Source organism: Colletotrichum abscissum, assembly GCF_030869225.1.
Source record: "Colletotrichum abscissum strain IMI 504890 chromosome Unknown Scaffold_6.1, whole genome shotgun sequence".
Classification (NCBI taxonomy): Eukaryota; Fungi; Ascomycota; class Sordariomycetes; order Glomerellales; family Glomerellaceae; genus Colletotrichum; species Colletotrichum abscissum.
In genome coordinates, this window is record NW_026850503.1 from 38,256 (window position 1) to 53,522 (window position 15,267).

General features: G+C 49.1%; 5 protein-coding genes across 5 annotated transcripts; 1 reads left to right on the forward strand and 4 right to left on the reverse strand.

Annotated features, from left to right (window-relative positions):
* Nucleotides 1-2,001: 2,001 nt before the first annotated feature.
* CABS01_03055 (uncharacterized protein) lies at nucleotides 2,002-2,229 on the forward strand (the record flags this gene model as incomplete). The annotated part of the gene is made up of 1 exon (XM_060536432.1): nucleotides 2,002-2,229. The coding sequence occupies one exon, from the start codon at nucleotides 2,002-2,004 to the stop codon at nucleotides 2,227-2,229; it is 228 nt and encodes a 75-aa protein (XP_060392351.1).
* Nucleotides 2,230-5,500: 3,271 nt separating this feature from the next.
* On the reverse strand, nucleotides 5,501-6,419 carry CABS01_03056 (uncharacterized protein; the record flags this gene model as incomplete). Its single annotated transcript, XM_060536433.1, has 2 exons — nucleotides 5,501-6,201; nucleotides 6,332-6,419. 2 exons carry the CDS (start codon nucleotides 6,417-6,419, stop codon nucleotides 5,501-5,503), a joined length of 789 nt encoding a protein of 262 aa, XP_060392352.1.
* A 1,996-nt stretch (nucleotides 6,420-8,415) lies between these two features.
* CABS01_03057 (uncharacterized protein) lies at nucleotides 8,416-10,412 on the reverse strand (the record flags this gene model as incomplete). The annotated part of the gene is made up of 5 exons (XM_060536434.1): nucleotides 8,416-8,796; nucleotides 8,853-9,236; nucleotides 9,342-9,635; nucleotides 10,062-10,207; nucleotides 10,274-10,412. The coding sequence occupies 5 exons, from the start codon at nucleotides 10,410-10,412 to the stop codon at nucleotides 8,416-8,418; spliced, it is 1,344 nt and encodes a 447-aa protein (XP_060392353.1).
* A 1,224-nt stretch (nucleotides 10,413-11,636) lies between these two features.
* CABS01_03058 (uncharacterized protein) lies at nucleotides 11,637-13,370 on the reverse strand (the record flags this gene model as incomplete). Its single annotated transcript, XM_060536435.1, has 1 exon — nucleotides 11,637-13,370. The coding sequence occupies one exon, from the start codon at nucleotides 13,368-13,370 to the stop codon at nucleotides 11,637-11,639; it is 1,734 nt and encodes a 577-aa protein (XP_060392354.1).
* Nucleotides 13,371-14,175: 805 nt separating this feature from the next.
* Nucleotides 14,176-14,569, reverse strand: CABS01_03059 (uncharacterized protein; the record flags this gene model as incomplete). The annotated part of the gene is made up of 2 exons (XM_060536436.1): nucleotides 14,176-14,345; nucleotides 14,404-14,569. The coding sequence occupies 2 exons, from the start codon at nucleotides 14,567-14,569 to the stop codon at nucleotides 14,176-14,178; spliced, it is 336 nt and encodes a 111-aa protein (XP_060392355.1).
* Nucleotides 14,570-15,267: the final 698 nt, after the last annotated feature.

Genomic DNA, 15,267 nt, shown 5'->3' on the forward strand with positions numbered 1-15,267 from the left:
CACCCCTTTTCCCCTTTGGAAGTTAAACCGAGAAAATACGCATGGAAATAACAAAAGAGGGCACGGCCCAAGACTCGAGGCCACCAACAATCCAAGACGAGCCTGGAGGATCCGAATCGAGAGGGGCCAAATTCTGACCGCGGCGGGCTCGGCGGTGCACAAAATGAGAGAGAAAAAATAAACAAAAAGGGGATGGGGCCGACGCGCAGACTTTGAGGGTCTGAGAGCACTCAATCAGAGAGGCCATGTTTGATGAGCCTGTGGGCTGGCGGCGCTCACAAACGGTTTAGCCGCAGCTGTTGGTGCCTCGACAAGCTCGTGCCTCTGAGATCCGTCCAACCGCTGTCAGCACATCAAATGATCTTTTGACGATCCTCCCTTGCCGAAACCTTGACTGCTGCGTCGGAGCCGGCTTCTGCAACGTCTGACCTTGATTTGTCTCACTATTTAACTCCATCGTTTTATATTACTAAAGGATTGCCGCAGTACATATAGACGCTACCCTGCCCTCGAATTCCGCACTATTTAACCTTAACCCTTTTTATAAGTTACCTATCCTTTCCTCTATTCTACCCTCTCCCTCGTTAAGGGATCGCTAGAATCGCAGTTTTAATAGCTTATTAATAAGCTAATATTACTATTTAAAAATAAGTAACTTACTCTTATATATAAGTACTAAAAATCTTATTATTATAAAAATAGTAATAAATATACCGGAGTATTTGAGAGAGCTTTTTAATAAACTTTTAATACTATTTAAAGTAATTATCTTCGAGTTATAAAAAGAAGTTAAGGTACTATATTAATATAGCCCTATTTATTTTATTAGTATTAATAATAATCTTTTTAGTATAAGATATATTATTAATACTCTATAGCTACGTTATTACCCTTCGTAAATTGTACTTAACGTTAATAAGGATTTTAGTATTATCTCTTAATTTATCTCTTAATTTCTTTATTAAAGCCGTTATTATAGGATTAGTTTAGTTATTAATATCTTAGTAAGTATTTTAACTTAACTTAGAGGCTCTTATAGCCCTTAAAAAGAGGTTTTTAAAGGACTTATAATTAGACTTTTTATTTATTATAAGTAAAGCTATTATAGTTAAAGTTATAGTATTAATTACGAACCTTAATAATAAGTAATTAGTAATATAATTATCTTTCTTTTATAGCGAGTTTAAAAAAGCATCTTAATTTAAGTACTAAGTAAGTACTATACTATTTTATTAAAACTATATTCTTATACTTATAACTTAGAAAGAATTAACTTTCTTCGATAACAAGGTACTTAGACCTTGATTGTCTGCGCTGGTCGATGATCTGATAGAACCCATAACCGACTCATCTCGCAGTCTGCTTGCTTGATGGCGCCAGAGACCCGGAATGCCTCTGTTGGGCCCCGGCTTCCGTGGTTCGTGTCTCTCTCCAGTGTATCTAATTGACTGTGATAGTACATACGGATAGGCCACCACGTACTCCGTACAGCGTCCGGCAATATGCATCACTTCGCCGTGACAGTACCCGCTTGTTTCCATCCATCCACGCTGTTCTAAGCCCGATAAGAAGCCGACCGAGTGTCTCTCAAGTTGTCCCATCCTCCGTGCTATCCTCGTGCGTTTTTCTGCTCCGTCACTGTCGATGACTCTCGTCACTACCTGGCGGTCTCGGACGCACTCACCCACTTACGATGAACTACTTGCATACTACTACGATACGCATTTCTCCTCACCACAGAAAGACTAACACCATCGTCTTTTGTCATCAGGTTGGCCTGATATCTTCTTATTTCCAAAGGAAAAAGAACGGTGGACTACCATATTAGCACCAACCAGCATGCTTCCTCTTTGGTTGGTATCTAGCATACACAGTACCAGCTTCCGCAGCGGCAACGCAATCGAAGTCAATTCTCCAACCCGCAGGCTTGGCTCCTCTGATGACTTCTTCGGGAAAACGCAGGCCTTGAAAAGGCTTAGTCCAGAGTTAATGCCAGTGCGTATGTTTCAACAACGGGACGGGCTGCTCAAACACGAGGCTACGAGAAAGACCAACGCCCCTCTGCTCACTATACGGCCCGTGTATGCCCGTTTGAGGAAATTGGCCCTGCAGCTAATCCCGAGGGCGTGGCCGCCAACTCCGAACGGGGATGGGCACACCGGCATGCAAGCAACACGCCCGAACCCGGCTCGGCTTCGCTCGATTCGGACACCTCGCGACGCCTCATGAACTCTACGAGTCACACAACCCGCCAGCGCCTTTCAAACATGACCTCTTCCCGCACATTGACCAACCATGGTCTTTGCCTGTCTGGTAGGCTTGAAAGCCCACTCGACGCCACTGATTGGCTTCTCAAGAACATGCGTTGGATACGCGCTAATTACACTTGTATCCAACGACAACGACAACCACACCCGCAACCACAGCACACAGGCGTGGCAGGCACAACGCCGGCTGCTCGTAGAAGGACGCCATATCGGCCGCCGGTTACTTGATAACTGTGTTTACCCCATTTCAACGATGGCACAGAAAAGACAATGGCTTGGACAATGGCTTGGTGGAAGACGCCTCCAGCTATGCGCTCCTATCAATCCGTACATCCAAGTTCTTGTCTTCAACTCGCGGCGGGGAATTTTCTGTTTTTCGTCTAGACGGTGCGGGTTTCCATTTCCGAGGCTGAGCTACCCATCGAGTCCCGGTCACCGAGCGCAATGGAGCTCAGACGGACTGTCTATGCTCTAGACTCACGGTCCACGGAATATGGCCTCTGCCATCCCATCATGGTCCCAGAAACCGAGTTTCCTTCAAGCTAAGGCGCGAACAGATGCCCTATTTCAGGAACGCGCAGATTTAGGGCCCGTTGTCTGCAGAGGTTTCATCACCGCGTCGGGACCAGTCGACGCTATCACGACTTGACAACGTGGCGAGGTCAATATCGACGACTCCATCGCGACACACAGCCCACTTGATCGTCTTGGTCTCCGAGATCTGCGGCAAGGGCCATTCCCCGCAGACTCTTCTCAAGGGCGAATACAGAACGCTCATGCCTACGACGCCGCGCTACGGGTTCCGCACAGCTTCCGCGACGTCTCTAGGTTTCGACGGCCTCTGCCATCGCGTTGAGGTTCCTGCCGTGGCAGAGGCCGCCCGTCTTGATTCTTGGGCCGCATTGACGCAACCTTGGTGGTTGACAGACACACGGGCATGAGAGCTTCATTTCCGAAGGAGACGCCTTCTTCCTAAAGCAGGTCGATGAAACGCTGGGAAACTGTCATTCAGCTCCCAAGGAACAGTCCCGCCAAGGCCAAGGGACCAGCTGAGATCGTATGCGAGGAATCGCGCTTTCCTCCGAGACTATCGGGTGTTCAGTACCTTCCACAACTCTATTTACAGCCTTGAAGGGTTGCAATGTGCCGCTTTACCGCGTAACGTTCAACCCTCTATCAACGCGAGGTGATCTAAACTCTAGGCCCATCTCAGCGAACATACGCGAGGCGTCAAGAATCTTTCGTATACGGTGTTGTTATCTTGTTCTCTTTCACTCGCTAAAATTCGCATCTCCTGAATGGGTCGCGATTTACAGATACTGCAGCCTGGGAAGGGGCCCAAGTTCATGCTGCTCGTGTTGTGGGCCAGAGGGAGTCATGTGCTTTGGGCAGTCCGGAGACTCCAAGATGATCCCCCCTCCCTTCTCCTCAAAAGAGGAACAGCACGACAAAGATTGAGTGTTATGGAGCCTCAGGGGTAACGATCCCCGAGCTTTGCTGATCTCTTTCCAGGCTCGGGTATTCCCTCACTCGATCAATCGCAGACCACGAAAACTGTAGATGCGGATTGCCCGGTGGCAAAAAGCAAGCATCAAAACAGATCAACAAGTGTTTCTGCCTCTTTTTTCCTCAGAGTTTCTGCCTAGTTTGTAGTCGGAGTGGTCGGGTCTAGTATCTCCTCGCACGAGTGGAACAGGAGCATGGCAACGGCGATCTACTTGTCTACAACCTTACAACGCTCGTTCCCGCCCACAGATCTGACTTGTCGGGCTTGGCTCGAGCCCTTTTGGCAGCTCTGACACCGCGCGGCTCACATGTTGATTTTCAGAATGTGACCCTTTCATCAATTAACGAGTTTCGGTACTGGTAAATGTCGCCACGTAAACCTTGCCTAGCATCACTTGCGAAACATTCCACGATATGTCAAGACTTAGTATCGGGGCATGACGTCAAGAAGCTCCTACAGCCTGGGAGCGTTCCCGTCGGTCCACTCTTAGAGGCGGAGACTCCCCCCTCGAGCTTTCATCGAATTGTTCAGAAGTCGATCTCGCAAGGTTTCGAGGCGGTGACGAGTCGGAGTCCATGGGCCGTGAGCGTGAATCGGGATCTCACGTAGATCATGATGCGTTTTCGCCGAAGGTGAAGTCGCATCACATGTGTGGTTGCCCAAACCCTAATCCAAATCTTTACAGCACAACTGTAGATCAAAATTGAGTACTGTGGTACGAATACCTGTATCACATGACTATCGCTGATCTGGGGTAGATCTCCAGCCTTGGCGACTGCGAGGGTTCGAGTACTCTCTTGAGGTTTTGCGATTTTTTTCTTGGAATTGCACGGTGAAGCATGGATTTGATTTTTGTAACCGATACAGATAGCATTATGAAATGTGCGGTTTTGTCTCTCCTGTACCTTGAAGTTTGCAGAGACAGAGTCGAATTATGGCAAATGAGAGTAGTTGGCTTGCAAATCGGATGATGTTGGAATGAGACAAGTTGGTGAGTTTCTGTGGTCCTTGCGCGCAGCGCGGCTCATCGATGCTCAGGCAATCTCGCTTGTGTTGAAGTATTGAATATGCCCAGAGAAGTTCCTGGTCCCACGGAACGATCTGTGGATGAGTCGCGGAGTAAAGTAGAAGAGTATTTCAATATCATCGATGTCGCCATGGGGCTGCTACACTTCATGTCATCCGAGGAGATGGAATAACTCGAATACATACTTGTTCGAAGTTGTCTATCATTTTCGGTTCGGTCTCTCATGCTCGATGGAGATATCTTCTCGTGGCTTGAGTCTATTTGATCCTTGGGCCAAGTCGCAGTCCTGAAAATCGCTCTTGCCTTTGGTTGTCGCTTTTGAGGATTTAATATGTTTATGAGATGGGGAGACTGCACTGAAGACTTTGGATAGTTGACTTAGTAATTAGGGTGTACTGATTCGAGGTCATGGTAGACACTTGTTGGTCTGGATGACGACGGGATGACAGCGGCCTCGCGCGTTCGAAACGTTAATGGTGCTGGGGATTCATAGGGCAGTGTGGGCTAGAAGAACCTCAATGTCATAGTATCACTCTTAATTCTCTTCCTGTCTGAAATCTAAATGATGCAGTCTGCACGCTGCTGCGCATAAGCCGTTTCGTTTGACATTCAACCTAGCTTTCTTCTCCTCAACTTAAGTTTCGCTGCCTCCCATTACTCGAGTGCCAAGTAGTTTTTTCGTAACTCATATTTCTGCTCCTACTCAACTGTAGCTACGCCTTCCAAGGCTTTCTGTTCTATTTGGATCTGCTGCAACGAGACAGGCCGAATGACCCGGCTCGAAAGCCTCAAGTGATGGATTGCATCCCCGTGAGACTTGATATCAGCTTCATTCAGCTTCTCCTCAGATACCCTGAGTCTCAAAATATCATACTGATGCGTTACAGTGTCCCAGGCGTGGATTGCGGATGAGTCCATGGCCAACTTCCACGTGCCTCTCCAAAGAAGAACAGCTTCCCGCTTGGGACGGAAAGCTTGATACCTGAGTAGCCCTGCCAACCCCTTTCGCCCGTTCCAAATCTCCATTGTTTCTAATTGGAGCATATTCTTAGCTGCTGCCGTCGCTGCCAGTAGTAGGGCTTCAATCTCGTTTGAGTCTTCATGAGGCGTGAGTACTTTTGCAGTGAGAGCAAGCGATTTCAGGTTCGGCCACGCCCAGTCGAGACGGATCTCGAAGAAGTGGCTGGCGTCTGCGACGTAGGATGCTGCAAGATGTTCGAGGCCGAGGCTGGTGAGCGCGATCATCTGGCCGATATCTCGGATAGGCTTGCGAAGGTCGTGTGTTCCGACATCTTCTCCCCCGAGGAATTCGCGTCTTCGCATATTGGCTGGGTACTGTTGGTTGAAGTTCTCGAAGATGACGAGTCGTTTGAGGTTATGGTTGGAACGTCGGATCGAGTCTAAAAGAATTCGGTAATCCAAAGCACGGGGAAATTGATAATTATCAATACATGGTCACTGAACTTCGCAAATCAAAGAGAGCAATAACGTTAAGAGTTCACTGGGGAGAGTTGTGCAGTAATAACTCACATTTGTCTGTTAAATTCTGTGTCGGATTTTCCCAGTCCCTCCACGGTTCGTAGTGGACTTCCTGGACTCTGGGAAGCCTGGAAAACATGTGTGCCAGTGACTCTGGTTTCCACCTTCGGCGGCTCTGTTATTGGATAAGTAGACTGGTCACGGCTAGAACTAATGGGAGCTTGTCCCACCATTCGAGCTCTTCATCGTCACTGTCGAACGGACCCTGCTCCATAATTAGATGGAATAGTTCCCTAAGGCCCTAAGGAGGTGAGACGAGGTGTCGAGAGCCATGTAACCAGCCATGATCAGGGTCGGGATAGTCTCGATTTGCCATCGCCTTCTCGACAGTATGATCATCTGGTATATCCGAAGGAGTATCGGGGGAAAAGGTCAGATATGGGAACCAATGTTCTGAGTCGCTGAGTGAGCATATACTAGGATTCGAGTGTCAAATCGCCGTGAGATTCCCATTTGCTGAGAATCGAGAAAAGGTTTTGGAATGACGCGGTGATGGGACATTTATCTGTGCCACTGATCGCAAATGCCTCTTCAAACTCATCTGAAATCGTTCTTCCAGGCGAAAGGGCGCACGTGGTGCAGTCGTACTCGTCGAGTTCTAAGCAGAACCAGATGTAGCAGACGAGAGTTCGGTTTCTTTGGACCATGGCAAGAAAATTGGCAAGGCGTGACGTGACGGTGTGAGTCGGATTCGAGCAAAGTTGTGTCGCTCGATGTCTGTTTGCCATTCTTGAGACACCGTGGCCAGGTGAGCTAGTGGGCAATCATCCTGCATCACTTTTTGTAAGATAAGAAGTCGAATTTCTCTGGGCAGGTTATCCCATCTTATATCCAATTGCTTCTTGTCGACTGGTGAAGAAGACATGGTGTGGAAGACCAAGATTTTGGTTATTTCGGCGACGAAGAGATCGATGTGAGAAGATAAATCTTCCTGCATGGGCGTATACGACTATCGTGGAATGAAAGGCCAGATATGTGGAATATCCGTAAACATGTCAGGTTTGTTGTGATAGTGCTTGTGTGGTTGGAATAGGTAAGAGACTTTCGATCTGGACGCTGCATGCGGGGTGGCCATGTAAGGTGAGCCTTTGAGCTATCAATCCGATTTGACTTTTCTCATCTCGAGACCATGAAGGTTGGTCTTCTAGCACACTCTGGGTAGCCGAGGCTGCCGCTGTACCGGCCTGGCTCGCGGTCGTTCCAGATCCCAGTTTCATTCATGGCCAAACCTCTTCACAGGGCCTCCCGTAATGATGTTCTTGAGTTCCCGCACTTTGCGGATGCTCTTTCCACTTACCATACATAGCGTCGGCGAAAAGCTCGAGGTTGAACATGATGTCGCAGACAAGATGGCTAAATACAGTGCGTGCTTGTATTGCCAATTATCGTCTGCTTGTGTTTGTATTTGTGCCAAGAGCCTAGAGTATTCGGCGAAGCATACATCAAGGAGATCGGACCAAGAATGACAACGGCAGAAGGGGAAGCAGTAGTGGCAATAGAGACATTAGTTATAGTCATCCTAGTATTAGCAAAATGTTCCGAGACCTTTTCATACTTTTCTCTAAGCAAGATAAGGTACTCACGGTCCCCTTTGATTATACGCTTAGCGGATAAAAAAAAAGTCGATTAATTTTCTAGGCAAGGGTTCCCGATTCCCCAAATTTCACATCGCATCACCACCTCCACGACAAGGCCACGACGATACATTTACCCAAAAAGAAATTCAAAAACATACAACACCAGGTATTCGCTGGTCGTCACCGACCCAACTACTAATCCGGCCCTCATTGGCTTATCTATGGGAGAGCGGACGGGATCCCGAGTTTTCCAATGGGTATGGTCGTATGTGACAGATTCAGGTTGTGAGACTGCTAATATCCGAAGAGCGCAACGGATGCCATCGATGGTGATGGTGATCACGGCTGGCCCTCCCTGCTATCCTCGTCGAGAGCCTCGAGAAACAGCTACGGTTTCTAGAGATTTGAAATTTGTGGGTGCCAGGATCCACAACCGGCCCAAGCCTTCGGCGTCGATGGCTGAGCTCACCTTCTCCGAACTTCTTCCAGGTGAAAGACTCATGGGAACCGGAGAGCACCATCATCGTCGAGGTCGTTGAAGTCCACATTCTCGAGGCCAACAAACGAGTCTTCGTTGCCTAGAAAACTCATATCAAGCCAATCCATTGGGTTCAGAGAGGTGATGTCAACAGCCCGTGACCAGTCGGTCATGAAACTGTCTGGAGTCTCGTAAGAAGTGTAATTTTGCCTTCTCTGCGTGTCGTTGCTGGTCTCTCCATCTAGCTCGGAAACCAGTATCTGAGAGAAACCGGAGTAGAGACTAGCTATAGATGTAGCTGGAAGCGACTGCGCTTTCTCTTCAAGCCATGTAGAGATGGCCCGGATCTGGGATGCCGCAGCTCCGTGATCTACAGAAGATAGACTTCCTCGACTCAAAGCCTAGAGGTATAAGTCGGTGCTACAAGGATAGTGTACAATGGTATTATACCACTTACTTGGGCAATCTCAGTCATGGCGTGGGCAACCATTACAAACTGGTTGTTGTGCCACCCCAATCCAATGTCGATGACCGTTTGATCATGTAAAACCAGATCTAGAAGTTGATGTGCGGTTTCAAACGCCTTGCTATCGACCGAGGCAATAGTCGAGGCTATTGCCCCCCCGAGTCTCTTTAACTCCCTTGCAGCCTGCGCGTTGAGGATCATGAGACTGTGTTTCATGTAGAAAGCTAGGATAGGCAACGTCGGTGTGGACGACCCGTCATTTTCGTAGCACCTGATTTTGCACGTTCGATCAAGAACATCATAGTTCTTTGCATGCCAATTCGAGATAGACGCAGTGGTCTTCTTCATACGCTCCAACTGCTTTAAGGACTCCAGCTGTTCGACTCAACTATCAGCCTTGTGACATGGTGTGTTGACACAGACACTGGATGAAAGAGAGAGATAGGAGAGATAGCAATAGCAAGAGATATCTCTACTCACCAACTGAACCCTAATCTCAATGATACCACTAATCATACGATCAAGAGATGTTGTCATCGACTTTCGCCACCACTGACATGGACAAGGCGGGAGCTCTTTCCAAGCCACAATCGGGGAGCGGCCCATGACGATACCGAAGCTCTTGTCAGCTATGAACACGTATAGCCAGGTTCTTTCAAGATTGCGTGAGAATCGCTCTCTCATCTCAACAGTGTCGTCGGGGGCCAAAGCTTTGACAAGCTCAACAATAGTGGAGGGCTTGTTGATTCCGAGTTCTTTGGCAAGTTGTACAGCCTGCGGAATAAGAGTGATGAAATCAGCACATGATGGTCTCCTTGGGATTCGTTCTTTGTGATCTCACATGACTAATATGAAGCCAATGGGGATCATCCCCCTGTCTCTGGTACGTTGGTGCCCAATACTTCATTGCTAGGATTGCTTGAATCGTCTCTAGTGATCTCACTGGCACCGCGATAGACCACGCGAGATTCGCTTCTGCCAGGGAGAGTAGAGTTGGGTACAGGATTCTATCCCGTGGACGTGTCGAAATAGCACATCCCAGAGCGCAAATGACGGAAAAGAGGGTAAAGGATGCGTGACGGACGTATTTGGGGGTATGTAGATCTGGGTCTAGAAGCCCTATATGCGGATTGCGCGTCTGGAAGAATCTAGAGGTGAGGCTTCTCGGTAAGTATATCATCAAGACGGGTTCTGTCATACGCACAGGTGAAAGTACAATGAGACATCGTTTTGATCCGCCAGGCGCGCAGTTACAGGGTCGCAAGCGGTGGTCTCCAACTTCAGTGTGCTGTTGATCGACTGAGAAGCCAGGACTTGCCAATCCGTATCATGCGTCAGACGAGGTGCTAGGCAATAATGAGTCAGTATACGACAGACTGTAAGAACAAACGTTCGAGCCGATGTCGGCTTACTGAAGTACTCTATCAGCCGTTTGTTTATCGAGCTCTCGTTGCCTCGTCGCCCAACTGCGTCGAGTGGCAGATGTGGCACGGCTGTTTCGACATTCTGGTTTGCAAAACTTGTTTCTTTCTTCGTAAAAGCAGCTGCCATGATATGAAGGGGAGACACAACGAAAATCTCCCTTTTCAGCTTTGAACACGGACACGGGGAACGAGTCAAGTCCGGCGGCCCATCACATTCTGACTCTTCACTTTGCTCGATAAGAGCAGGAACAGCATTTTCTTCTGTCCCTGGCGCATCCAAATGAGCTGGCACATTGTCTCTTAAACTTGAGAAAGAGTCTAGGGCTGACGATTCAGGATGTGTCTGAGCTCGAGATGAGTTGATTATAGCTGCGATCACTTGGTCCCGAACAGGACTCTCGTTGATGCGGTCCAACAGCTTTTGAACGGTGTCTGGCTTGCTGTTTCTCCGTCAGCCTCTTCATGAGACCGTTGAATGGCTACCTAGCAGTCTCACTCACTTTGTGCTTCCTTCCTTCCTACCTCGATTGGATTTGAGCGGGTAGCGGCAAGTGTTCCCCTGAATGGCGCATCGTGAGCTGCAAGCGACCTTAGTCTTGGATCACTTCGCTCATGGGCTTGGGTGTGTAGAGAGAGCTCACCAAGGAGTCTGCCGGTCGCACTTCTGTCTAGCTGCGCGGCACGTAAAGCAAGCAGTGCGGTGCTGGCTAGTGCTATCTGCAACTGGCGCGTTGCTGTTCCTGTGTTGATTTGCACGCGTCCCTTTGTGTGAACGATCCCTGAGTTCATCTCGATGATCTTGTCCAAGTGCGTCCATTGCTATCGTAACCTTCGGGCGTACTTTATATTGAATTCATGTGACTGGAGGATCTCAATAGTGTTGCAAGACCGTAGGATTAGTAAAGTTGTCTGAACAAAAGAAGAATAAGTTTGTAAGTCCTCTCGGGCTTTAGATTTAGTCCCCGCTCTTGCTCTGACGTCGTAAACCCTAAGTCGTGACTCAGCAGCAACTTGTGATAGAACGACGGCAATACCTTTGGCTCTGCGAACTTTGAAAGCAATGGATTTAATTCTCATCCAGAAAGCAGTCATAGTCGGATAGCGAGATCTGGTCGCCTTTTCGGCGTGCTTGGGTGCGTACATGGTCGACAGGCATGCAGTGCCTCATGCCGCATCAGCCGAAACACAAGTGAAAGCACATGGCGAGATTCATCCTAGTTCGAGTCACTTCACAAAAGCACTGAAATTTTTCGGATGCTTCATTGAAACGTTCTTCTTAGCTATCTGCATGCGCACTTACATTAATGTCGACAACTCGCCTGCGTCCGTACCCCGTCGTGCTTCCTTTATTTTAAATCAGCTTTGGCTCTACTTCCTCAACGCGTTCGCCGGGCGGCAAGCCAATCTCAACCCAGCAACCGGCCTGACATCCGTGACACTTTGGGTCTCTTTCACCGGCGTGCTCTGGGCAATATATGGGTCCACGTGGCCGGCGCGGCGGCGCTCTCTGACGGATCTCCGGTCCTGCGAGTGGGACTGAGGTCAACGATTGCGGATGACTGGGGCTGTCGATGTTCTCACCCTTGCCGATCTCCTTTCCCGGGCCGTTGCTCTCAGGGAAGTAATTTGGCTGCGAAAATTCAGTCACTTTCATCAGCATGACAGGGCTAGGGCGAGGTTTAGAACGTTGTACTACTTTCTCGATTGGTGCATTAAGGCCGGCAATTGTAATGGGAGAAAGAGGGGGAATGTTTGGCAATCTCACGTTGCTGACTGAGTCGTCGTCACCAGTAAAATACTTGAGGTAGAGATCAATATGGCCATCAATTGTGTCGCTTCGTTCCTCTGTAGGATGGCAGTTTGCCGGATCGCCCGAGTTTTCTTCTTCAATATCACCTATCTCGCCATAGCATGAGTGCAAGGTTGCGTTACTCTCCGGCTTCACTACCGCGGCTTGGCGTAATTCCAGTACATCCTGTATTTCATGGGTACCGCCTGTCAGAGCTTTATAAGCAGGTTCATCGTAGTCAAGAGTGCGTAGCAAAGCGTGATCTTTGCCGTGTTCGTCATTGTCAATCAACGGGCAATGAACACCACTAAAGCTAGGAAAGGCACTCGCAATGTCTGCCGAAGAAGACGGTGAACGAGGTAAGTGATCCGAGGTTACCGAGCTAGAAGAAGGGGTGACACCAGTAACATCAGTAGAGGCTGCTATGGCTTTTCGAAACTCCTCTTCTGCTCTCATCTCAAGCTCTGCTTGTTCCCTGAGCCTTTGAATATCCTTCTCATGGTTGGCTGCGAGCTCTGCAAACAGTTTTTGCCGTTCCTGGAATTCAATCTCGCGGCGCTCGTGGATGTTCAGGCAACGCAAAGGAGGGCTCTGAACAGGAAGCGCCGGTGAGATAAAAGCGACTGGCTGTGGTGCCTGAACCGTTTCAGAAGACAAGGACGACTCGTTTCCATAATCACCTCGGTTCACGTCTTCCGCATTGCTAGTATGGCTCAACTGATGCGAGAATTCGTACGTCTTGAAGATGTCCTCGGCATTAGCGAGACGTGAGGCCCAACTAACGGTCGCCCTCTGCCCACCGACTGCCATCCGACAGACATCTGTACGATGTTTTCTTCGGCACAGATCGCAAGAGGGGTGTGTGATGGGCTCGCCAAGAGCATGGACGAGTGACTGCACGGAAGCAGCCATCACCATATCTTTTCTGACTTCCCTTTCATTTCGCACAAAGGTGAAACATGCTGAGGATAGCTTCATGCTCGTTTCTGTAAGGGCTGAGGAGGGGATCATGACAGGTTCGACGGGGTGGTGCCATTTCTTTACAGCCTTGAAGTGCCAGTAATTTTCGAGCAGTTCCGAAGAGCTGACGGAGGAAACGTCACTGTCTCTATAGAATGCCTCGCAGTTTTGGCAGAAGCCGAGGACGGTGGCCAAGGCCTGGGTGTGCTGGCAGAGAGGTGCAATGCAAGCATTGCGGTCAGTCTTGTCCTTGTTCTCGATAAACTTTCTGCACTCGATCAGTTCTACCGCGGAATGGGCACATACTGTGTGGATAGTCTTCTGTGTGAAGCACATGTTGAAATGCTGATAATTTCGGAAAGGACCTGCCTTGAAGTTGGTCTATCGCGAACTTCGTCGTCTTCGTTTTCGCTGAAGGGACTGTCAGATTGGACATGGCGGGTCAGAGGCCACGTAGAAATACAGTATCGACAATTCTGTTAAGGCATCTCTTGCAAGATGAGACTCATCATATGTTCGTGGTCAGGCACCGGGGGTGCCCCATCTCAGAGCATTGATGGTGGAAGGCCGGCTTTGTGACACTTGGACGGTGCCATTGTTCCACGAGGAACAGCAGAGCCACTACAAAGGGTAACATCGAAGAACATAGGTACCTGGCATTGTAGCCCCCACCTTAGTTAGACAGTGTCTTCAAGTGCTTTTTTGAAAGCTTTGTTCCGAGTAGGCGAGGTATCCGTGGTCATCCTTCTCCGAATCTACAAGCTTCACAGCAGGCAGGCACCTCTTGCGCCTCATCTACTATTGCATTCCAACTTCATCCGAGGCAGGCCAACGGCAAGCCGGTCGAAGTCTCGCTTTTCTTCAAGTAGTATCTGGAGCACCGAAATCGAAAAAAGGGAATTGTGTCACAACACAGAGCCCATAGATTGTAATCGTTGACGTCGTGATTTCGTAGTATTACTAGGTAGGTACAATTCCCAGAGTCCCATTCCAGGGTCCTCTTCCAAATGCGTTGTGCTGAGTACCGCTACTCCTCAAGTTCAGGCTGTCTAGCCGCCATTCTCAGGTCGCCTTATTTGTGAACTCGGGCGCAACGCAGCATTCCTCTTCTATGAGGTGCTCGATTGACGGATCCATTGATTTACAGGCCGTACTTCTTGTCCTTGTCCTCGACGGGGAATTCCTTGCCAGTAGTGTTCTTGTACTGGCCGCGAATGAAATCACTGATCTGCTCGTCTTTGGCCTGCTCAGCGGCGCTCTCGTTATCTTGAGGGCCTTGACCGAGGACCTTTTCTTGGACGAAGTCGACAGCTAAGGGTGGCGTTAGTCTTGTGATCATGCGTTACAGATAAGGAGGGTAATTACGCACCCTTGTCAAGACCGTCTTCCTGCTTCTCGCTCTCGCGGCCACCGCCAGCCATGCCGTTGAGCTTGTCCATGAAGCCGCCGGACTCCTTCTTCTCAGGTTGGTCAGCGGAAGAGGCTGCGTTGTTGTTGTTGTTGTTGCCTCCAGCAAGGTTCTTGACGAAGTCCATGATGAAAGATGGGTTGTTTTGACTTGGTAGAATAGATGTAGTGGTGTTCAAGCGTGGATTAGGACGGTGGATCTTGGAGGCTCGGTTCAAGTTGGAGAGATAAAGTCAGGTCAAAGTGGGATTAAGCATGGGATAGCTTGGCTACTTGTAGTTCGACTAAGGTCGCACGAGGAAGAGAGACAGGGAACCGTCACCAGGGCGGGGAGGTGAGGGGAGACCATCGGGAGACGATAGTGGCTTAGACCAGAGGCAACAGAACGAGTACCTTACCACCTAACTTAGCTGCATCCAGCAGGCGGGCACCATCATCTTGCCTGTCCTACCTGGTCTTGGCAAAGGCTAGTTGAGGTGCAGCAAGGAGGCACAAGATTGGGAGTCGCGATACAGCTCGCAGCTTCCCACACGTTAAGTGGAGTTACATCATCAGCTGGCCAGGGATGCACTGACGCGGGCCAAGTTTCTGCCAGCACGGCTTGCACGTTGCGCCATACAAAGAGACCTCAAACAGACGATGACGAGGGTACAAGTACCGATACTCGACTTCAATGTGCAACAAGGTCGCAGAGGAGGAACAAGATAAGCCTGTAAGCCCAGGTAAGACAGTCCAAATAATGCAGCAACAAGTCGCTTCTGCGGTTTGCCAAGAAATCCAAACAAGCACTTCAGCCAAGGAGTGTTGGCAAACTCATGGTCCACGG